Source organism: Trachypithecus francoisi, unplaced genomic scaffold, assembly GCF_009764315.1.
Source record: "Trachypithecus francoisi isolate TF-2019V2 unplaced genomic scaffold, Tfra_2.0 Lachesis_group1, whole genome shotgun sequence".
NCBI lineage: Eukaryota > Metazoa > Chordata > Mammalia > Primates > Cercopithecidae > Trachypithecus > Trachypithecus francoisi.
The window spans coordinates 163,478,095-163,502,560 of record NW_022681454.1 but is presented as its reverse complement, the minus strand read 5'-3'; the positions used below and the strand labels follow the sequence as shown (position 1 = coordinate 163,502,560).

At 42.1% G+C, this 24,466-nt stretch overlaps 1 protein-coding gene and 1 long non-coding RNA gene across 9 annotated transcripts in view; one reads left to right on the top strand and one right to left on the bottom strand.

Annotated features, from left to right (window-relative positions):
* MFAP3L (microfibril associated protein 3 like) overlaps positions 1–24,466 on the top strand; it is a 50,159-nt gene that overhangs the window by 11,340 nt on the left and 14,353 nt on the right. For 4 of the 8 annotated variants that reach the window (XM_033215682.1, XM_033215683.1, XM_033215681.1 and 1 more), the window contains 2 exons: positions 16,048–16,085; positions 16,167–16,478. The exons of 1 other annotated variant lie outside the window; for it this stretch is intronic. In XM_033215682.1, coding sequence (XP_033071573.1) covers positions 16,048–16,085; positions 16,167–16,478 — 350 coding nt within the window. 3 more of the 8 variants (XM_033215684.1, XM_033215688.1, XM_033215685.1) reach the window with 3 other exon arrangements.
* Positions 11,128–18,152, bottom strand: LOC117086120. The gene is made up of 3 exons (XR_004438207.1): positions 17,967–18,152; positions 14,535–14,689; positions 11,128–11,653 (listed from the first exon to the last, which is right to left on the bottom strand). It is a non-coding gene; the product is annotated as an uncharacterized LOC117086120 (long non-coding RNA).

The following is a 24,466-nucleotide window of genomic DNA, read 5'->3' as shown; positions in this document are numbered from 1 at the left end:
CCACAATCAATCACCAATGTTGGGATGGGCTCCATATTTGACATTGGCGTTGAGGGATGTGGGAGTTGACAGCTATAATACTAGATGAACTAACTTCTGGGTTTGAATATTAGAAATGTAGTAATTATTTTCAAACATATTCATTTAGTCTCTTTTATGTACAAGGCCTCAATATCTACCTTGCAAAAAATGTGTTGTCTCCTGGTTAAATTGACATCTTTGTGTCCGAAAAACCCAAACTGAAGGATTCATCTACCTTAGTGTTATATGAGTGGCTTTGAATTGAAACTGAACTCTATGTAAGAAAATCAGATTTTTCAGACAATGCGGTAAAAGAAGCGCTGGGTTAGCAGTATCTGATACTGGAAACAACAGTAAGACTTGACTAACATTTATCCTAATAGAAACAAAACTTTATATTGTATAGCTAGCATCCATTTGTATAACTTCATGAGACTTTTACCCAAATGTTCTCGTAGAATGTTGCAAAAATAATTGTTTTCTATTGTAAAGTACTAGGTCAGTGTAAACCATTCCCTCTCTCTTAAATTTTAATAGGGAAAAACCAGGATGTGGTAGCCGGGTATTTAGGAGTGAGAACCACCAGCACTCTGTGGTAGAGTTGTGCTCTATCTGTGGGCAGGGAAGGAAAGGAGGCATTTTAAACAACTCCCATGTAGTTAATTGGGTTATCTGTGTCAGGCTCTGCAGAAGTGCAGAGGGCCTACCTGCTGTGGCCTTTGGAATACTGTACCCTTAACTATTCCCAATTTTTGTTTTTTATTGCTCTTTCTCTCAGGGCTTGTCCTCTGCTTTCCCTGGGTTCTAACCTGGGTCCTCTTGTCTTGCTTGTGGCCCCCTGTGTTCTTTCTGGCTGACTTATTTTTCCTCATGACTGCATCAGTCACCCATGCACCAGTGTCCAGCCTTTCTCAAGTCCATATTCCATCCATTCATTGATTCATTCAACAAGTAGTGACAGGTTGAAATTTTAATCTAATGAAGGGTCAAATGTGCAAAAAGACAATTATAGTGAAAATAGGAAGTTATGAGTAAAAAGTGGTGAGAAAAGGAGTGTCAGGGGCTACCTGGGGAGTCCTGGAGGGCTATTGAACCAAGACCTCAAAGCTAGGGGTTTGCCAGATGTGCAAGGTAAGAAAGGGAACTTGGCTGGAGGTGGTGCTGTGGGGAACTACTGGGAATTCGGGAAAGAGAACTTGCTGGGGTTGGGGGGATGGGAGGAGGGAGAACCGGAAAGGGAAGCTCCAGAGATGCAGTCAGGGAGGTGGATGGGAGTCAAAATGTGAAGAACCACCTAGGTCCTTCGTAGGACTTGAGTTTCACACAGTTTACACAACGAAGACATGGAATATGCTTTAGATCTTTCAGAGTCAGCTGACTTTAATAGTGACATGGTACGTGGATTGGAGGCAGGTCAGCAAGGAAGGAGTCCAGTAGAGATGATGAGCACATAACCCAGGGGAAGCCCAGGATGTGGCAGCCCGATATTGAGGAGTGAGAATCATTAGAACTCAGGGATTGATTTGTTTCTCAGGGCAGGGAAGGAAAGGGGACATTTTAAACAATGCCTTTGTAGTGAATTGGATTCTGTCTCAGGTACAGCAGAAATGTGGAAGGCCCATCTGTCTCAAGGGATAGTGGGGTCACAGCATCTCTCAGGGGTTTTTCTACCAAAGGCAAGACTTTGCAGCACCAGAGAGACTAACTTCCACGGCCTGTACTTAACCAGAAGACTTCAGGCAGGGGAGGAGCTGCAAAGCCCACACACAGCACCCTGTGTGAGGAAAGAAGTCAGAACCTTATCACAGGGCACAGACTTTGTAAGAGAGACATAAAAGAAAAAAGAAATTAATTCCCTGATGGTCCCTTTTGGACTGAAGCATTGGGGACTTGCTAATGAGACTGAAAGAAAATTGTTGTAGGTTGGGCTTCCCTAATTCTGGATTGAGAGGGTAACTTACTTAGAGGCTGTGCTGAAATTGACTCTGAAGTCAACAGGAAAGAGGAAAGCTTGCTGAGCAGATGCTGAATATAATCCCAACCCCTTCCTTCCACTGAGGATTTGAGTTTGCTGATGGTGTGAGGAAGAGCATAAGGGAAGGGTTTGCTCCTTGAGGAAATACATGGGTTCGAATAAAGTGCTCCAGAATTGTCCACTTCTGGGACCCACTCAGTTCAGGTGCAGGCTGAGACGAATTCAAATCATTCTCATCGGTTTACGAAAGCAGTACGTCTCCTTAACAAGATAGAATGCATCTGTTCTCAAGTCTTTACCTTTCATATGTGTGTGTATATAGATGAGGTCTTGCTCTGTTGCCCAGGCTGGAGTACAGTGGCATGATCATGGCTCACCATAGCCTCAAACTCCTGGGCTCAAGTGATCCTCTTAACTCAACCTCCAGAGTAGCTGGGATTACAGGCACATGCCACCATGCCCAGCTAATTAATTTTTTTGTAGAGATGAAGTCTTGCTATATTGCCCAAGCTGGTCTCAAACTCCTGGCCTCAAGCTGTCTCCAGACTCAACCTCCCACAGTGCTGGGATTACAGACATGAGCCATTGCACCAGGCTGCATCTGTATCTTTCTGTTCCTTCTTGAAATTAGCAAGGGCTCTATATTTGTGGCAGTAATGACCACCCTGAGGAGATCAGCCAACTCCTTTCTTCTCCAAAGGCCAGACTCCCCTGCAAGGAAGTAGGTAGATATACAGCGACTGTGCTTAAAGATTCAAAACCCATTTTCTCTGGTCCTAGGCAGGGAAAGATATTTGAGTGAAGACTAAGTTAGTGTTTGACTTCCAGCACTTCCTGTTAGGTCTTTACTGTCCAGGATGGCTGTGGGTAGCATCAACTGTTTAGTAACCAGTGAGCGTTCTTGCTTCTCAGCTGCTGTTATTAAGTTCATCTTGAAAATTGCTGGTTACCTACTAAAGCTAGGTGCTGGGCTTCACTGCCCCACCCCCGGCCAGGCCTGCACTTCTGTCTGCCGACTCCCTGCCATTTCTGCTGGCAGCCCTACGTTGATGGGAAGGTGGTTTTTTGTTGTTGTTGTTGTTGTTTTGTTTTTCTTCAAGGTTTGGACAATCCTAGATTACTTGGTCTTTGAGTCCTGCTCTGGTTAGAACTTCTCAAAGGTAACCTGTTTTTCTCCATTTCAAAACACTTTTGCAGAGCTTGAAATTCATTTCCAGAAAACATCTGAGTATTACCGATCCTTTGCCTTAATGGGGGCCGATCATTTCTCCCTGTGCCTCTGTACCCAGGACCTGCAGTGGACTTTTGATTTCTTCTTTCCTTTGTAAGGCATCTCATCTCTACCTCCAAGTTATGGCTGCCTCTCCTCCTTTCACTGGGGTGTTAGTTCTTGTGCCTAAGTAGTGGATCAAATGTCCCAAAGTCCTCTTTGTCGTTTCTCCTGAGACGCCCCAGAGGCCTTCTTCTGGAATAGAATTTCTGAAGGAGTTCTCTGCTGTCCCAGAGCTCTCCAGACAGCCTTCCACAGCAGATCCACTGCATGATGCTTGCAAAAACCAATGCCACCTAGGTTTTTATTACTGGCATGCTGTGTTTCTTTCTACCCTTATTTATCTAGACTAAACCACTACTCTTGCTAGGAGAACTGTCTGGTCTCCTTTTATACATTCTGTTATCTTCCCAGCTTGGCCTCCTCTGAATTTCTATGGCATTTACCTAGTTTAGCGCATGATTGCATATTGCTTTGTATGCAGGTGTCACCAAGATTCTACGCACCTTTGGGATAAAGGCCTGGTCTTAAACTGTTTTTAATCCCCATAGTAATTGGTACTAATGGATAATAGTGGCCTCATAAGTACTTTGAGTTCATTTAATTGATATGACTTGCTCCTAATTGTGTTTATCACTTAGATAAAGTTGACTGCCCAGTGGAGAGATCGTGGAGATCACCTGGAAAGCGTGCTCAGCCTAACAGGGCCTCTTTCCATCGAAGCTGAGAGAAAAGCAAAGTGGAAACCACTAAAGCCCTATTTTCAACTTTCTTCTGGTGGTTTTGTTTAATTGCAACAATTTGCCATGTTGTCACACTGAAAAACACTTAGGTGGAAGACTGACCTTAACCACTAAAGTCAGGAAGAAGATTATTAAGATGGAATCAAATTCTGAAAAAGATTACTTTTATGAGCAAAATTGTAAAATAATTAGTTACACTGTTATGAGGGTTGCCGAGGCTTTGGCATGCACTCAGTGACCACCATGTGCAGGTAACAGGAGCCCTGGACTGAGAGAAGATGTGGGCTCTGCAAGGGGCTTTTTCTGCAGCGTTGGTGGCTTGGCCCTGGATTCTTACACTGTTGTGTGAGCAGAATCACAGGCCTGTCCCGACCTTAGAGTGGTGCTGAGGCTCCGATGAGATATCATCCGTCGGGGTGTTTTGTAAGCCATAAATGCTAAGTGAATTGTAAGGGAAGTTATCATAGCACTCTTAGTAAGAATTAAATCCAGTAGGGCTTGAATTACAGGATCTCTTCTGTTTTTCACCGAGATCCAGTTCTTAGTGAAAGAGCCTATAATGACACTTTACATGGGAGATTCAGGGAAGTGTTCACGATGCAATTCCACTTTGTGATAATGGACTGGTAAAGAGGAAGGAGGAAATGCTATTTAACTACCTTTCCAGTTATTGAGTGCATCTTTTCAAATAGATGAAATGTTATCCTGATGAAAGAGGAAACCCTAGGTGATCCAGTTCCTATGCTGTGAATTTGAATGGTCTTAATCAAACAACCACAGACACAGGAGTGAGGGACAGTTCGACATTTTGAAATATAAATTAAGTAGGCGATTGCTTTTCCCTTCAACAATAACAAGAACATACATTTCCGGCATCTCCGCCTCCTCTTCTGTGTTACCCTGAGCCTCTGTTCTCAGGCCTGTCTTTATCACCAGGCTCTCAAATTCCACTGTAAGCAAATGATGCATTTCTGAGGACTCACTTAAAGAAATCTTGGTTTATACTTAGTTCTGTGGTTAAAGAATAGACGTTTTCTAAAACTGTCTAAGAAATGAATAGAATTTGTACCCAAGGCGAGCAGTAAGTTAGTAATAGGTCTAACTTAAAGGGCATATAAGTAGAATAAATTCACTCAGCAGATATTCAGGTGTTTGTTTTGAGCAAAGTGTGTTTCTGAACAGTGGGAATACATCAGTAAACAGCAGCAATGACAGGAGCACAGCCCTCTGAGAGCTCTCATCCTAATGGGGGCGCAGTATGTAAATACGTAGTAGTTAATGCTCTGAAGACAAAGGCAGGGTCAAGGTAGATAGAGCATAATGGGGTGGGCACTGTTTCACATAGGTGACCAGGAAGGGCCTCGCTGATTAAAGGCCTGAGGGTTCCAAAGGAAATGTTCCAGGTATCCCAGAACTCATTTCAGATGGTGGAAATAGTAAGTTCAAGGATTCCAGGGTTTACCCATTCCAGGATTAGCAGAGCCCAGGGAGGCTGGTGGGGAGTGAGCGAGCATAGAGAGGTTGGATATGGAGGCTGTGAGTCTGCCAGAGGCCTACTACTCTGTCAGGCCATAGCAAGGCTGCCTCTGACTTTTACACTGAATGATGAACTGCTGGGAAAATGTACGTTGTAATAATTTAAGAATTTTAGCGTTTTATTTTCATTATATTTTGAGGCATTCCCCATGCACAGATTGTTACTAATCATTAAATAATAAAAGTAATGAATGCATGGTGCTAAGCACCATCAACAAATATTTGAATGCCAACCCTTTTTTTGATGGGAGAATTTTGTTGATGATAAAAATTACATTCCCAAATTGCCAGAGTAGGCACAAGGCCTCTCTGAATTATCAAGTGAAATGAAGGTTTCGAGGCCCAAAGACACGGGCCTTGGTCAGACCCCCTGTGGAACAGCTCAGATTTACACAACCAGCAGTTCTTGGTCTAAAGAGGAAAAGTTGGGTCTATGGCACGGCCACAGGCATTCGGTTCATCACCTGCCCTTAGTCCAGGTAACAAGGTAAAAGTAGTGAGGCTCAGGCTTCACTCCAGGTTGCTCTGGAAGTGAAGTTGGAGGGAGAAACCTGCAGCTGTGCCCAAGAGGACCGGCCCATCCTCCATATAGGAAGTCCTAGAGGAATCTGGGCTGATTCACATCTGCAGTGAGATGAGGGCATCTGGAGAGGGTATGAATGGAGCGTCCTAATACTTTGAGAGCTTGAATCCATTTATTCCCTCATTTTATTGTCCAGAATGTAAGGGACACACAAGAAGTTGTCTTGCCTGTGGAAGGCAAGTTCTCACGGGCTGCGTGGTGCACAAGCTGTGTCTGTGGCCATCTGCCAAGTCACAAATGGCTTGGCCATCACAGTGCTTTGCCCTATTTGTATTTACTGCAATGGAATTTTTAGCAGTGCACCAAGAACTCCCTTGTTCTTTCCCTTTTCTCTTTACCCCTCACCATTTCTTCCCTTTGCCAGTGCAGTCTTACTCCTGGTTGTCATGATCATATTATGATAAATTTGGAAAGGACCTAAAAGATGAGTCTACAGCTTGGAGAGATCAGCTGACTCCCAGGGGTCATCTTGTAAATAAAAAATTGAGGAAAGGAGTGAGTATCCTCACTCCCAGCTTGTGGGTCTTAATCCTAAAATTCTAAGCTGGTCTACTCTTCACACGTCACCCCAGAATTTCTGTTCTTGACCTTAACCTCAGAGCCCAACCCATCTCTCATCCCAGGCACCTGATCCTATCCATTTGCTGTATTATAATCTCAGCTCCACAACTGCAGGGAGACCTGCAGTGAATTCTTCACACTGACTGTCGCTAAGAACACTCTATATGTTTCTGTTAGAAGTTGTTCTGTGTCTCGATTGGGTACTATTAATACTATCTTTCAGGCTCATGATGAGTTAAGTAGCTTTATTCTGAGCTGTCCCACCACAAAATAATTAACCACCCTTTGTAAGATTGTATGTGAAATTACCCTCCCAGTTCCAGAAAAGGGGGTTTTGTTTGGCCAGTTGGGAAGCCATGTGTGCACAATCAAATAGGTGGGAGAGGTAGGAATTGAGAAAGGCACTTGCATTATCAAAGGATCCAGAATTAGCAAGAAAATGTAAATTCACAATTATTTCAGGTCCTGAGTCATACTAGGAAAGCATATTAAGAAGATTGCCCTCTGATTTATAGACAGTGTGCTGTGTGGGCTGCAGAGAGGACAGGGTTTGCTTCCTCCATCCAGGCAGAGCGTGGGCAGCGTGGACTTGTGGGCAGGCAGCCAGGGATCAGCACCTCCATAAAGCACCTCCCTGGTACATGGCATCCTCTAGCCATTTTTCTAGCCAAAGAAGAGTTCTGACTCACTGATGTGTCCAGGCTTCCAGACATCCATCAGCTCCTGCCTGGTTTCACTCTGAATATAGGAGCTTCACACTAAATACATCAGGAACTTCTTGGAAAATGGGCTTGAGATCAAATAAAAATAATTGAAAGCTGGCAGAAGTAGTGCCATCTACAGATTAGCAGGTGACATAAATTCATTGGACTGGAATGAAAATTCAAATCTCTACGTGCATACTCCAAATGAGTAGGAAGAATGTTTTGAAAGGACATAATTTTTTAAAGGAGGGAAGTGTTGGAAAAATATTCTAATGAAAAGAAAGACAGCAGCTAGAGATGCTTCTGTTCCAGCTTAAATTGAATATAGACTCTAATAAGGATGGTGTCAAAGATCAAAGAAAAATGTGAATACAGCATTGTAACCCTTCGATGTGCCTTGTGATCCGTTTTAGGCTTGGTCTGGCAGCATAAAGGCCCCATGCACCAGTGTGTCTGTCCCATTTCTATTCAGTTTCCAGATTTGACTAATTCCTTGGATCATCAGATTTCTGGAGAAGTGTCTCTCTGATCAATTAAGGATGACCCAATTAATACAATGAGCTATGATGGTGCCACTGCACTCCAGCCTGGGTAACAGTGAGATGCTATCTTAATACGTGAATGAATGAATAAGAATAAGAATTTGACATTAAGTATGTGCTGAAACATCAATAAACTCTTCCAAATGATATACCTGTGATTAGAATAGCCTTCATTGCATGTTTCAAGTGCTAGAACAATTTAATAATTGCCTTTATGGAACTAAGAAAACAATCCCAGTCCTGATCTGGGATTATTATTAGCCATCATAGTCTTTTTATTTTGGTTCTAAGCCACTAAATTAATTGCATGACCATGTGCAATACCATACCTTCTCTAGGCCTCCATTTTTTAGAATAAAGAAAAAGCTTTATGAAAAGATACCCAAGTTTTTCCAAGTCTAATGTTCTAGTTCTGAGAAGAGATGTGTAGACGTGTTTTTATCTTGCTTAGTAATTATATATCTATAGAGAGCAACCTTTAATGTAATTTCTCCCTGCTCCTTTATAAGGGTTTGTGATTCTCTTTTTCTCTTTAAAAGACTGTAGTAGGCCGGGCGCGGTGGCTCAAGCCTGTAATCCCAGCACTTTGGGAGGCCGAGACGGGCGGATCACAAGGTCAGGAGATCGAGACCATCCTGGCTAACACAGTGAAACCCCGTCTCTACTAAAGAATACAAAAAACTAGCCGGGCGACGAGGCGGGTGCCTGTAGTCCCAGCTACTTGGGAGGCGGAGGCAGGAGAATGGCATGAACCTGGGAGGCGGAGCTTGCAGTGAGCTGAGATCCGGCCACCGCACTCCAGCCTGGGCGACAGAGCCAGACTCCGTCTCAAAAAAAAAAAAAAAAAAAAAAGACTGTAGTAAAGGTCCCTTGAATGTCTCCCTTCTGATGATCAGGCTTAACCAACATTTATGTTTAGTAGGATATCAGCAGTATGTCATCTCCATATTAGAGTGATTTTTTAAAATAATGATTCGATGACCCTGGCAATTTAAACAGTATATTTCTGAGAGCCTTATTTTGTATTATTTTTAATCAGAAAAACATACCATGTGAACAAAGTGTGGAGATTCAAGAATGATTTCTTAATATTATGCTCCATTAAAAATAAAGTTTTGTGAAGATGGCATCTCTGGGCCTGTAGTTTGTTTTTAGGTTTGAAAAACAGTGATTTAACACAGATCAGTTTTTGAAAAAGTATGTGCCTTCTGTGTATTAAAAAAATAATAATAACAGCATAAAATAAAATTCTGTAGAGGCCGAACGTTAGTATAGTTGGAGTAATAATGTTGTGGCCCCTCTCAGTTGTTCTGGGGGCTTTAACAGTTCATCTGGTGGCTGTTCACAGCAATCCAGCAAGTCTGGGTGTATATTTAGTTCTACCCATTAAGTAGCTGGAAATTTTCCTAACACTACACAATTAATAAGTGCATGTGGTACCAAGAATGCATGAGGTCTCTCCTGAGTCTCATTTTCCTCCTGAGGGACAACTACTTTAAAAAGACAGGCTCTAATTCTTCTCATGGTGTGCTGCTGTATAGCTCTTAATTTGTGAGTTTTTATATTTAAATGTCATGACTGTGGCTTGTCATCACAACACCATCCATCAGCCAGGGATACAGAGAGAGGAGATGGTGAAGCTAGGAGGAGCAATGAGGAACCAGGCGGGAGCGACCATGTACTCTGCCAGGTCGCTGCTAGCAGACAGGCCCTCATCCGAGAGTGGCAGCGGAGTGCTGCCCAAGGGAGTGGTTTGTTTGAATTTCTTAATTTGTGTATTCCACTGACAGTGCCAGGCATTGGTTTTTAGCAAATGAGGCACTCCCTTCCTAAGAGTTGTCTATATAATCATAGGTACTGCTGGTCAGGAGGTCTTGTACTACTTCAACCTGTTATCAGATAGTCATTCTGTACATTCTAATTCCTGTACTTCTTTGCATCTGCCCACTTCTTTCCTTCCCGGCTGCTTTTGGTTCAGGCCCCTGTTCATTTCCTTCCTGGATATTGTATAATACTAGTCTCCTAGCCAGCTGTACATTGCAGCCATACGAGGATCAAGCTGATCTTTGTAAACACAGAACTAGCCCTGCCACTTCTCCTTTTCAAAACCTATGAGTGCCCCCATCCTTGGCATTGCATACTGTCTGGTCATTATCTGGGCCAGCCTGCCTTTCCAGCCTACTTCCCCCTCCTCTGTTCTTGCACACACTACCTGGCCATCAATGCCTAATTACAGACATTTCCCCAGGTTCTCTGTAATCACCGTTTCTTTCAATATTCTATTCCTCTTTTGGGTCAGCTTCTCTCCCCTGGTCCACTTGAGGACTTCTTTAAAGAATCACTTCCAGAAAATTCTTCCTGGCTCATCCAAACTATATATTAATACTTTGATCTCTTGTCTGGTGCCCCAGTGAATCTTTGACACCCTGTGATGGGCAGCTGTCACACTGTCTTATAACTGTCCATGTATGTTCCTCTGTCCCCTGCCAGATTCTGACAGAGGGGAAAGGCCTGAGTCTCACCTCTGTGCGCCTCAGCCCCTGGCAGTGCACCCAGCACAGGGTCATTTCTCAGGTAATGCATATCGATTTGGATTGAACTGATCCCCTAGATGCTTCTAAAAGTAACCTAAAAGCAATGCCCTTTCCTACTTTCCTGTGATTATCACATTTGCCATCTGAATTAGGTATTACCTTTGTGTGATTAGAGGCTTCGAGAATCTCTGTACAGAAATAGACTCTAGAACATGGACAAGAAAGGGCAATATGAATCTCTGTAGTAGGAATTTGGACATTGAGATAAGACTTAGCTGATTTATCACTTAAATGATTTGACTCTGGACTGCAGTAATGGCCAAAGGAACATTCTTGTTCCATAGATTTCTTGGCCCTTGACTTTAGATTCCCGTATGTATCTGTTTTCATGCTGCTAATAAAGATATACCTGAGACTAGGTAATTTATAAAGCAAAGAGGTCTAATTGACTCACAGTTCCACATGGCTGGGGAGGCCTCACAATCATGGCGGAAGGCAAAGGAGGAGCAAAGGCATGTCTTACATGGCAGCAGGCAAGGAAAGAGCTTGTGCAGGGGAACTCCCATTTATAAAACCATTAGATCTCATGAGACTTACTACCACAAGGAAAATATGGGCGAAACCACCCCCATGATTTAATTATCTCCACGTGGCCCTGCCCTTGACACATGGGGATTATTACAAGTCTAGGTGAGATTTGGGTGGGGACACAGCCAAATTGTATCACCATAGTTTATATTCAGAGATCACCCTGATTACCTAAAATTCAGTATAGTTGATGCTTCAACAATATGGGTTGGGGCACCCAACCCCTCCCCATGCAGTTGGAAATCTTTGTGTAATTTTTGACCCAGAACTTAACTACTAATAGCCAGTTGTTGACCAGAAGCCTTTCTGATGACATGAACAGCTCATTAACACATATTTTGTATGCTATGTGTATTATATACCATATTCCTATAATAAAGTAAGCTAGAGAAAAGACAATGTTATTAAGAAAACCTTAAGAAGGAGAAAATACATTTGCCATTCACTAAGGGGAAGTGGATCATCATAAATGTCTTCAGCCTTGCCATCTTCGAGTTGAGTAGACTGAGGAGGAGGAGGAGGGACTGGTTTTGCTGTCTCATATGTGGTGGATGTGGAAGAGGTGGAAGGAGAGGCAGGCACACTCGGTGTAACTTCTGTTAAAAAAAAAAAAAAACGTGCATATAAAGGGACTGAGCAGTTCAGACCCATGTTGTTCAAGAGACTCTATGCTGATCCTGAAAGATGTTAGGTGGGATAGAATGGGCTTATGAGAATTTTGTTCCCTTTTTTTTAATTGCAGAAACAAATTTTTAATTTTTGTTTAAAAAAGACATGGATATTTTGAATTCATTATGATATATGGGAAAGGAAGTAGCAGAAACATATTCATAACTGAAATGGCTTGAGTTGACTACCAGTTTTGAAAAGATAGCATTCATGTCTTAATGAGTATTTTATTGCCACTTTCCAATTCATATGAAATTGGGTTTTCCCAACTCCATGCTTCATGAGTGTAACCCTATGAAGAATGTGTTTTCATGTAGAAGGTAGCTTATGTGCCTGTGGCATCATTCCCACGCAAATTAAAATAGGGGTAACTCTCAGTAGGTGTTGCAACAAAACCCAGTTGTATCACTCTACGAATTATTCATCAGAGTAGATGGGGCAATACCCAAATTGACTCTGCCAAGGAAAAACAATAATATTCATTTAGTACAAAACACCCCTTACACAAGAGTTCCTTTTCCTTCTAGCTCCAGAAATACATGGGCAACAGTCTTATTGATTATAGGTGGAGAAAGAAGAAATAGGACTGAACAAAGCATTTTATTAAACATTTTTAGATAAAATACAATGGCTGGGAGGTAGGGAAGGGGTCAAAATAAAGAACATTTGATATTTGCTAAATATTTCTCTTTTGTTCTATTTATAGAAAATAAAGTAGTCTTTCAGAGTTTTCCCAAAGATTATGAGGTTTAACAACTTGTCCATTGTAGCTTTTGTTAAGCCTGGTTTTGAAATCTGTGGTCTTTGTTCTTGTATTTTGAAGGACTGCATTTTAAGCTGCTGGATTATAGTACTTAGGGTTTACTCTTTGCTGGCTCAAATCCCTTTCACAATGTTAGATTGTTATTTTACTCTTTGCTGGCTCAAATGTCTTTCACAATGTTAGATTGTTATCAGCTAAACTTTTTTTTTGAAACAGCGTCTCGCTCTGTCGCCCAGCCTGGAGTGCAGTGGTGCCATGTTGGCTCACTGCAACCTCCACCTCCCAGGTTCAAGTGATTCTCCTGCTCCAACCTCTCAAGTAGCTGGGACTACAAGAGTGCACCACCATGCCCGGCTAATTTTTGTATTTTTAGTAGAGATGGGGTTTCACCATATTAGTGATCCACCCACCTCAGCCTCCCAAAGTGCTAGAATTACAGGAGTGAGCCACTATGCCTGGCTCAGCCAAACTTTTCGTGGTGCTGTCTGTAAGATCCTAATCAAACAAGCTGAAAAAGTACATTTGCAGAATATTTTGCCAGCATCCAAAGTCACGTGATATCTTATGTTCTTCCGGCAACACATTGTAATTTGTTCTTAAATAATTGCCACTGGATTCCATATAAGCATGGCTTCATACAGCAAGTGTGTAAACATGATTATGGGTGCCTAGCAATATGGAAATCCTCCTGAACTATATGTATAAGTTTTTGCTATCCAGGAGCTCTTCTTATAATCGAGAAGGAATTTCCTCAACACAAAACAGAAAAGTGCAAGATCATACACCAGGGAGCAGTGTCAAGTTTGATAGGTGCACATGCCGTGGGGTGATGAGAAAGACTAGAAGTTTCTACCCTGTGAGCTCTGGGACTTGCAGAAAGGAAAGGCAGAAAAGGGCCTGGAGGCTGGATGGGTGGTCAACAAACATCATCTGTAGGTGGCACCCAAGCTATTTGGTGCCCCTCCTTCCTACCCAACTCCAAGCCCATAGCATCTAGAGAACATATTGAAGTTATCTGTACATCTTTCCCCTACTAGACTGTGAGTGGACATGGTCTGTGGTTTATTGAGCTTTGTGGCACTTCCCATCCCCTAAATCCTGGCAGTGTGCCCAGCACATAATAAATACCTTTTGAAAAATCTGAAGTGAAAGAGTAAATTGAGAGTGAATTCTTACTGAAACTGTTAATTCGTTAGTGTTAATTTGGTACTTTACTTTGAATCAATTTTCACAGAATTTTAGAGTAAAATGCTTCTATACAAACAACCTGTAAATGATGCATTATGTCTTCTGTACCTTAGTAACTCTTCCAGATGGGAGAGGATGAGAGTAAAAATGAGGAAGAGGGAAACTATTTTGCTAACTGAAATTCCTGCATAAAATGAAAGTCTCTGCTTCTGTATCTCATAAGGTCTCTAAGGGAACTAGATTCCATTTCAGAACAGTTGCTGTGTTTGTAGCCCAAAGCACCTACTGACATTATTAAAATATAATAGCACAGCAGTGTCCCCTTCTCTTTACTCTGCTAGCACAATGTGTTTGCAAGTAGAAAGCCAAATATGGAGAGCCTCTGTTTGAAAACAGAGTATCTTGAGATATGCACTTTAAAATTCAGTTTGATTTTCCATTTGTTGCATTCTCTTTAATTGGGGGAAAAAGTTGTATTTACCACCCATATTTATTAGAACCCATCTCCCAACCTGTCTTGTCTCTGATTCTCCCCCATGGTATTTAGCCAGGCATCTGCTATGGCTTGGGCACCAGGGAGTCAATAATGAGTGACCCAGCTCTTGCCCTCAATATGCTCACCACAGAATACACCTAAGGGGGCAGCTCATGCATTCTCAGACTTGAGACCCTGCAAAGGACCCAGTGCTGAAAGTCATTTATAATTATTTATAATTTATAATAAAGTTTTAAAGAAAACTCAAGGTCTGGCTTTTAGAAGACATAACTTAAAAATAGATTCAAGAAGCATAATTTCAATAAAGGATGGTTTATACAATGTGCTAATCATTCTTGTTTATCAAGGCAACAGTACATACATGTTTGATATACATTTGATTGTGAATCCTTATAATTGTCTTGTACTTGCCCAAGACACACAGCCAGTGAAAGTGGTTCTGTCCGGAATCCTGGCCTTGTCTCTCTCTCACCCGAGGCCATGCTCTTCACAGCTGTTCTGTATTCAGTAGGTCAGCTTTCCAACCACAAAGGAAACCACAAGTTTAGCCAAGTAAAGAAAGACATTTGTAAAGTCATGGCAGGGTGTCTATCATGCCACTGCAGTCTGTGCTATCTCCCTTGGCCACAGGGTTTCCGCTGGTGGCGTAATGTGTTGGCTTCCTAGGGCAGGAAAGCACTCCAGTTTAGTGGGGTGTATGGAAATCTATGGCAAAACAAAACTCTTTTCTTTCCTACTGAAAAAAATATGATCTGAAGCTAATTTATCATCACCAGGTGCCCCTTCAATGTTGCTGTAAGCAGAATTGAAATAACAACTTCTGCCTTTGAAGAAGGCATGGCTATAGGATTAGAATGAAATGGAGGATAGAGGACTAGGTGAAGGTTAGATCTTTGGATATAGAAGTGCAGCCAACCATAATGTCTGGTGATGTTCCCCGGCCTGTGGAAGGCAGATGAGATTGAAACCAGGGCGTACATGAGTGATCTGGAGCCCGTAAGTGTAACAGAGCGGAGAGCGCTAGATGAGGTGGAGCTCATAGGAGCGTGGGAAGTTGAATGAGACAGTAAGGAACATTCTGGAAGCTGTAATGGGGAGTTAGGAGAATGCCAGAGTGATCTGATGCAGTCCTTCCAAATGCCGGCAGAGCCCAAGCCATGACCAGTGACGTAGACTAGAAGTCACGTTTATTGGGAGAGAAGAGGTTAAAGAGCACCTAGGTGAACAATTAGGTCCTCCACAATGAAGGCAGGTAATGTGGAGGAAAGAGAGCTTGTCGTGGTAAATGAAAGCAGCCTGAATCCATTTTTGAGCTCTATGAAGTAAAATATAAATTTAATGTACAAAATATATTTGTTCCTATAAAAACTATATGTTTTGATATCAAAAAACAAAATTATGATTTCTGTGAGAAATATGATTCACATCTGGAACATCTTATGGTTGTGTTTCGTTTAAAAAGTATATAGGTTTGGCTGGGTGCGGTGGCTCACGCCTATAATCCCAGCACTTTGAGAGGCCGAGGCGGGTGGATCACCTGAGGTCAGGAGTTTGAGACCAGCCTGGCCAATATGGTGAAACCCCATCTCTACTAAAAATACAAAAATTAGCCAGACATGTTGGTGGGCACTTGTAATCTCAGCTACTTGGGAGGCTGAGGCAGGAGGATTGCTTAAACTTGGGAGGCGGAGGTTGCAGTGAGTCAGGATCGCCCCACCGCACTCCAGCATGGGTGACAGAGCGAGACTCCATCTCAAAAAAAAAAAAAAGTATGTAGATGTTTGTATTTTAGCTGCATTGCTAACATTTTATAGTATTTTTAATGGATGAATGCTAATGTTTATGTATATGTATTTTTGTTTCCTTAAAAACAGGTTCTTGCTCAAGTACCAACTCTATGGACCCAGGACAGGTTTGTCCCATGACCTGCTGTGAACAGTGTGTTGTCTGATAGAAGATTCGGTTGGCAAACCATCTCTCTATTGCCTTACAGAGCAAGCAAAGAAGATGGATCGATTGAAGAGCCATCTGACTGTGTGCTTTCTACCTTCTGTGCCCTTTTTAATCCTAGTATCCACTCTAGCCACCGCTAAGAGTGTGACTAACAGCACTTTAAATGGCACTAACGTGGTCTTGGGCTCTGTGCCCGTAATCATTGCCAGAACTGACCATATCATAGTCAAGGAAGGGAACAGTGCCTTGATTAATTGTAGTGTTTATGGCATCCCTGACCCACAGTTCAAGTGGTATAATTCCATTGGCAAGCTGCTGAAAGAAGAAGAGGATGAGAAGGAGAGAGGAGGAGGTAGGCTTTAAAGTTGTATCAAATGTCATAATAAAATACAAGCAGGAGCTTTGGAGCCAGCACCCATGATGTTAGTTCTTCTCATGCAAATGATTTAAAGATCTCATCTTGTCTTGTTTTTCTAAGGCAGGAGAGCAAATATATATCCTTAAGGATTCAAAGAAGCAATTAATTCATTTTTTTCATTCACTGACACAAAGGACAAACACAGAAGTCTTTTAAAAGGCGTCTTGGAATTTTGTAATGTAATACATCCAATACATTATAGAGACAAATGTAAAATGGATTTTCCTAAGTAATATATTCAATTTTTAAGGGAGTTTTGTTTTCTTTCATGGAGATGGCTGGAATAAACAATATAACCATTGTTTATCATTAAATGTTCATTTAATTCATTGGCTGTGGATTTAAAGACCACACTTCTGAAAAGAAACTTCAGGGCAAGTCTCAGCCACTGGCTGGGATCCTTCTGTATTCCTGGAGTCCTGGCTGCAGTTTCTAGGCTGAGGCAGGGAGGGAGGGACGATGCAATAACAAGGAAGGATGTGGGGCAACAGGAGACTGCTTGGCTTTTAATAAATGCATTTGTGACCAAAAAGTGTGAATCACCTCACTCTGGGAAAGACTAGCCAGAGAGAGGATTGGGTCTTTGGGAATCAGTGCATTTCTTGTTTTAGATGCGAGAAGTAATTGTCTGAAAACCCAAGCCTGGTCAGATTGACCAGAAGGAGTTAATCTGCTTTCCTAGGCATTTACTGTGTGAAGTAGAGGGGTTGGGGTGGGGGAGTGAAAAGACCATTGTTCTGAAGTAGCAGCTTATTAGTTTCTTCCATTCACATTGGCCTCCTGTTCCACAATTCTTTAACCAATGAGCAATCCCCAGAAGAGTTTCTGCTCCAGGAAAACCTACATTTTAGATCTCTTTCCCTCATGTTATCTTAATTGCCCTGAAAAAAAGAATAGAGGCTAATGCTGTATATCTCCTTAGGAGCTAAGTGAATGGAGTTTTCTTGCAGTTGCCTACTTCTGGTTCACAGCTGTGTTCCGAATGGTTAAGGCTGCTAGCTGTCTAATTGGCCGGATTGTGGGGTTTGCTGTAGTGCTGTCACTCACATTGCTTTTGGTTAGCCAGTCAAGGTTGTAGAGCATTATAAAGCTTCTTCCTTTAAGTCAAAAATATTATATATTATGAATCGTGTTTAACCCAGGAGAGTCGAACTTTTACCCACCAAGAGGAATTGTGGGACCATAGCAAAGGTAAATTAGAAGGCACCTTGGAGATGTTATAGTTCAAATGCCCCTTTACTGAAATTTGCCCAAAGTCCTGCTATTATTAAGTGGCTATGACTAGGCCTGTAATCCCAGCACTTTGGGAGGCTGAGGCGGGCGGATTGCCTGAGATCCAGAGTTTGTTACCAGCCTGGCCAACATGGTGAAACCTCATCTCTACGAAAATTACAAAACTTAGCCAGGCACAGTGGCACACACCTGTAATTCCAGCTACTCAGGAAGCTGAGGCAGGATAATCTCTTGAACCCAGGAGGTGGGGGTTGCAGTGAGGAGAGATCACGGCACTGCACTACAGCCTGGGTGACAGAGTGAGACTCTGTCTCAATTTTAAAAAGTGGCTATGACCAGAACCTTTACTACGGACAGTGGAAAGATGAGGGAACACAGCCCCTAGCCCACAGTGGTTTTGGTTCCTATAGCCCTTTCCTCCAGGACAAGTCAGAAGGCAGTGATGTCACACTTGTGAACAGGGGGCAGTAGCCATGGTAACAAAGACACTGCAGCCCAGGTACCTTAGCAGGTCTTTCTGCAGGGCTGAGCCATCGCTAGGGAACCCAGGGCAACTGAATCAAAGGGAACAAAGACCCCAGACCTGGATCTCCCTTTTACATGGACCCTGAAGCAAAGGTTATCCCTGGGTATTAAAGAGCTGGGTTGGGGCACTGAACTCCTCAGTCCTACAGAGGAAGAGAACTGTGGGAACAGCATAGTGCTGGGGCCTGAATTTCAGTTCCAACATTTTGAGGATTATCCCAAAGTGTAGTATCTTACTGCTTCTGAGTTACATATGTGGTGTCTTAGCGAAAAGGTCCTTGGAACTGCTGACTCAGCATTGGCAAGCTGGCTCTGCACCGTGCTTCCTTCATCTGTATATTGAGGGCGTTGAACTAGTTGGTAGTCGTATTTGGCTCCATTTTCTTTTGTTTGTGGGTGCTAAGATGGACTATAGTAGTAGCCTGTCAGTAGACTCCAGGCTAGTGGCTGCCAGTCAAAAGCCTTTGGCGCAGAGAACCGCTCCATCAGAATTCAGCACTCTGGTTTGTAGCCAGCCGCCTTGCTGATAAATCGGTTAGCTATTTTAAATCTCTCTAAAACTTTCAAGTTTTAAAAAGAACTCGTGACACTAGTACTTGATGTTCCAGCTCAGCTTTTGTAATTACAATGCATGATGGTAATTTCAGAGCATAAGCAACATGGGGTAATATACAAAGCAGTGTACCTAACATTACCAGGCAGTACGCAGAAAACAACAGAAACAAGAGATTCTTGTGCATAAAATATCAGAATCTGAGAGCTGGAATGGCCTATTGGTAAACCCATAGTCTTTAACTTTTCATTTTTGATGGGGGAAATGCCCATATTATAACATGGACATAGATTTCCATTTTTCAGGCCAATAGGCAGGAGTTTAAATGGAGCAGTGTTTTTGTTTTTTTTGTTTTTGTTTTTTTTTTAATAACTCAACAAAGAGGTGATTGAATATAGTATGAAAAATACTGGGCCAGGCACCGTGGCTCACGCCTGTAATCCCAGCACTTTGGGAGGCCGAGGTGGGTAGATCACGAGGTCAGGAGATTGAGACCATCCTGGCCAACATGGTGAAACCCCATCTCTGCTAAAAATACAAAAGTTAGCTGGGTGTGGCGGCACATGTCTGTAATCCCAGCTACTCAGGGGGCTGAGGCAGGAGAATCACTTGCACCTGGGAGGCCAAGGTTGCGGTGAGCCGAGATCATGCCACTGCACCCAAGCCTGGTGACAGAGTGAGACTCCATCTCAAAAAAAAAAAAAAAAAAAAGGAAAAAGAAAAGAAAAATGATACTAATATCCTAGAACCTTATACACTAAGACTACTGTTAGAACCAAACTAACAAAATTATAATTTTCATTAACAACTGCCATTTACTAAGTCCCTGCACCAAGTGACATATATTATTTCTAATCCTTACAATAAGCCCGCCAGTGAAGTGTTATTAATCCTCATGTATACAGATGAGAAACCAGGTGAAACCAGAGGATATGACACAACCAGAGTGTGGCCAGCGGGTGTTCATTTTCCCTCCGTGACCCACCGCATCATCCTTTAGATTCCCATAGGTGAAAAATGTTGAAGAGCCTCTCACCCAGACTGAGTGAATGTGAGAAGAATTCCTAGATGGAAAAGGCATCCTCACTACCAATAGCAAGGTCAGACAGTGTTAGGATTTGTGCCGGAACGTGTGTGTGTACATGGCATGCACATGCACAAAAAGGCGCTCAAAATCATCGGTGAGTCACTCAGGGAGCACACTGCCATTCACTTTGTGATTAGACTGGAAAGGAGCAATTTCATGTCTTGTTTCTGCTGAAAAGCTGAGAGAGCTGTTATTCATGCCGGCCCCTCCAGGCCCAGAGAGAATGGGGCTATTTCCTGTCATTGGCAGGAGCAGCAGCTGGTTTGCTTTGCTTGCCTGGTGCTGTCACTTCAATTCCACAGGATCAGGAGAGGCTCATGTGTGATCTCTATCTGGAAGACTTTTGTTTTTGTAGTTCAGCAAGATCCTGTTTGGGGTAGTCCACCCACCATAAAGCAGACAACATGCAACAAGCAATAACCACAAATGGCCACGAAATATACTGTTTTCAGTTTTCCTTTTGCTAGAAGTGAGTAGAAATGTATAGTAGCCAGGAATTAAGTCCTAACTATTTCAGGCACTAATTATCCAGTGTATTTTCACTGTTGCTTCTTACTGTGACTTTAAACCATTTACATTAACATTAGCACCTAAGATAAGTAACAAGGGTTTCAAGGAAATCAACTGGTTTCAGCCCTTGTATAAGTTTGAAATTCTTCCATTAAGTTAGGTTTTTTACTTTTCTTGTGGATTTGTTTTCTGTACTCCTGTAGTGTCTGGTTGGCAAAAAAAATTAAGCACTGAGTCCACAATTGTCACAAATGCTACTATAGTGCTAGGGAATTCATTATTATAAATTTTGCCTCTAGTTTACATTGCTCTATTGTCTTTATCCCTCTACTTTTGCAATTTCTTTGAATAGATTGTAATATGCCTTTTAACTAATTCTGCAAGGGACCATGACAAACTGTGTCAGCCAGTGTTAAGACTGTAGTTATCACCCCCCTACTTAATATTTACATATCAAGAGGTCAGTGTCCATGGCATTAAATGTAAATTATCCTTTACCTCTAATATATCCTATATTAACATGTTATACTGAATTCTTGTTTAGTATATTAAATATTTGAGATTTAAAACACTCATCAAGGCCAGGTATAGTGGCTCATGGCTATAAGCCCAGCACTTTGGGAGGCCAAGATGGGAGGGTCACTCGAGCCCAGGAATTCAAGATCAGCCTGGGCAACATAGTGAGACCCTGTCTCTATGGGAAAAAAAAACAAGTTAGCAGGGCCTTGTGGCACACATCTGTAGTTCCTGCTACTGGGAAGGCTGAGATGGGAGGATTGCATGAGCCTGGGAGTTTGAGGCTACAGTGAGCCTCGATCACGACACTGCTTTCCAGCCTGGGCAATAGCAAGATCCTATCTCAAAAACACAACATCAAATGGTACCAAACACAATTTATGATTTGTGAACATATTATTTATATATTATTGGAAAATATGTAATTATGAATATATGATTGGAAATTCAGAAGAATCACACTATATAGTCTTTAAGGAAGTTCTTTGACTTTTCTGAACCATAGTTTTCTTGTCTAGGAAATAGAGATAATCCTTTTTTACTAAAAGTGGGATTGTGAGTCTTAAATGCTTTAGCAGAGGTACCTGGAACATAGCAAGCTCTCAGTAAGTGGCACTGCTATTATTATTGTTAATATTGTACTATATCCTCACAATAATATGTTTCAATTGCTAAAATCCCTGTTTCTTAATATAGTGTGTTTTGTAAAGAAAGGAAAGAGTTTTCTGGGTAAAATTTAATATTCTGTCAATTTCTCAACCTTTTCAAAACTCAGTAAATGCAAAACAAATTCGTATCCCTTAAATGTTATTTGAAATTTCAAAATAATGTCCTGACTGCTATGACAGTGAGTTTGGGATTCTCATCAGAGGTCTCCTTTCCTGGTGCATCACTTCTGCGTACAAAGGGCCTTTGATATCTAATGTGCTTCTACCTCAGAAGACAGCAGTGTATGTGGAAATTATGAAGTATTATGCAGCAGATGAACTTTGCATTTGCCTAACCCCGTGGTCCTCAGCTGGGACCTGTTTTCTCCACAGAGGACATGTGGCCAAGTCTGGAGACGTTTTTGGTTGTCATAACCAGTGGGGTCAGGCAGGTTGTGCTCCTGGCTTCAAGTGGGTACAGGCCAGGGGTGCTGCTAAACAGCCTACATTGCACAAGACAGACCCCTACAAGAAACAATGATCCAGCCCCAAATGTCAATAGTACCCGAGATGAGAAACTCTGCTCCTAACCCAAAGGAGCAACCCCTTGGCTAACTGAAGAATCATTCCAAAGTAGATCCATAGAAGCAGTTTAATTTACATTACTAAGGTTAATTTTCTGAATTGAGCCATATCAAGTGCCAACCTGGTGACCACCATGTGTGTGTTTCTTCAGTGAATTGTGCTCCACTTGGGATGTGAGCCCAGATAGCTTTAGTCTTAGCAGTGAAAAGACCCTTCCAGATCCATCTCAGATATGATGACAGCTAAGATTCCCGAAACGGAAGTGATTTATGTGAACTAAGTATAGGGTGCTCTTATTTTGGAGGACCACCTGTAGCTACTCTCTAGAAAAGACTATTATGAACCCACATGGAATTACATACTTGGCACTTTAAATATTAAGATTACCAGATCAAATTAGCTAGAGGAACAGATGTTTTCTTTTCCAGGAAATAAAAAGACAGTAGGTTCTTTTCAGATATTAGTACCTTGAAGTAGAACAGAACTAGATTCTGAACAGCAAAATCCTTCCATCCCCACCTTCCTGAGTTGAAAGCTTAGCTAAGCCTGTATTATCCCAGGCCACCTTTGCTCCGCATGATGTAAGAAATAGCTTGTTAGAGCTGCCCTAGTCCTCTCTGAAGAGGTCTCTTGGGAGGGTTGTGGGTGGGGTTGGGACGGCACAAGAGCACTTGCAGCTTCTGGGATTCATAACCTGATGCTGCAGTGGCTTCAAGGAGCTGTTGTCTTCTGCAGAAGCCTTGTAACAGGTGCAGCCGTGCGGTGCTAAATTTGCTTTCAATTATGTTTGGTAAAAAGGCATGAATCCTTTCTCTTCAGTAGCCTATATTTCACAAAATATGTGCCACATTTATAGACACAAACACATATGCACACATCTTGTGCTCTTTGAAGGGTGCTGATTCTACGAAATCCTTGTTTGAGTGAATGTTGTATTTCATTTATTGTTTGCATAAACATTTATTGGAACTCTCACTATCTGAATATTTTTAAGTTGGTTTCAAGAAACTAACATACTTGTTTTGGCAGATTTAAATTCTTCTCCTGGGAAAGCATGGGTGTGTGAGGCTTAAGAGCCAAAGTGTCTAAACAGGATCGTTAATACAGTTTTAATCCATTTATCCCACTCATTGGGAATATAGACAAACCATACGTCCATCACTGTTTACACGCATGCATTCACAAAAAGATGTCTCTGAGGAAAAATAGGTCCTTTTTTTCAAATAAGTGATTGGAAATTTTAAGAGCTTAGCATTTGGGTATAATGTTAATTTTTTTTTTCAGTCAGCTTTCTCAAGTTGAATATGTAATTTTTAATGCTCAGTGATCCTAAGGTAAACCTGGAAAGATTTAAGGTTTTGGTAGAAGTGATGTTTGGAGAAAATCTATGATTACAGGATCTGTGGAGGTTGTGCTCTCACTTCCCCTGTGATTCCTCAGTTCAGAATGCATTGCTCATTGCTGCTCCTTGCTGTACAGCAATAATTTACTCTGAAGTTGTTTGTGTGAGCGTTAGTTCTCATGTTGTTGTATGTTGGTTTCACACTAAGTCACAGTCACCCCTGGACTGTAGAATCTCTTGCTGTTTACAGGTTTAATTGTAACCATAGGATGCTGTTGATCTGTTCTCTCATTGCTAGATGGGCTACCTGGCACTGTTCTGTTGAGGAGATATTGGGCCATACCACGTGGGCATCTCAGGTCAGCTGCCTTCCTGGTGTGGAACTGACCAGGTTATGGCTTCTCCCAGAGAAAGTGAGCTGGGGAGGAAAGCTCTGAACTATGTCCCTGGGAAGAAACACTGTTCTTAAAAAGATATTTTTATATTACCTTGGTTTGTTTACATCATTACTGTTTTTCCAGTCAACCTAGGCTTGCCTGATTTGAAGAATTTCAAGAAGTCTAAGAGTGAGTCATAGGCTACTTTCATTTTAAGTTGTGATCAAATCAGCCTTCCAACAGTGTTACCAGCCTGACGATGACCTGCAGCACATGGGAGTGTCCCTTACCCTACATTCTCAGCAACATTAAAAAAAAAAAAGGGAAAAGCATTAATGAAAGAAGGCTGAGCTAGGCAGGAGTCGGCCATCCAGGCTGCGGTGAGTTGTGTGTGATAGAAGGGCCATGAGTTACCGGGCCTGCCCCTCACACCTACCCAGCCAGGCAGCCGTCACTTTCCACTGCCGGCAATGTCATTAGCGACTCCCCTTTATTCTGGCAACCTGAAAGATGAAAAAGTTGTTTTAAAAATGACTGTAATCTCTAT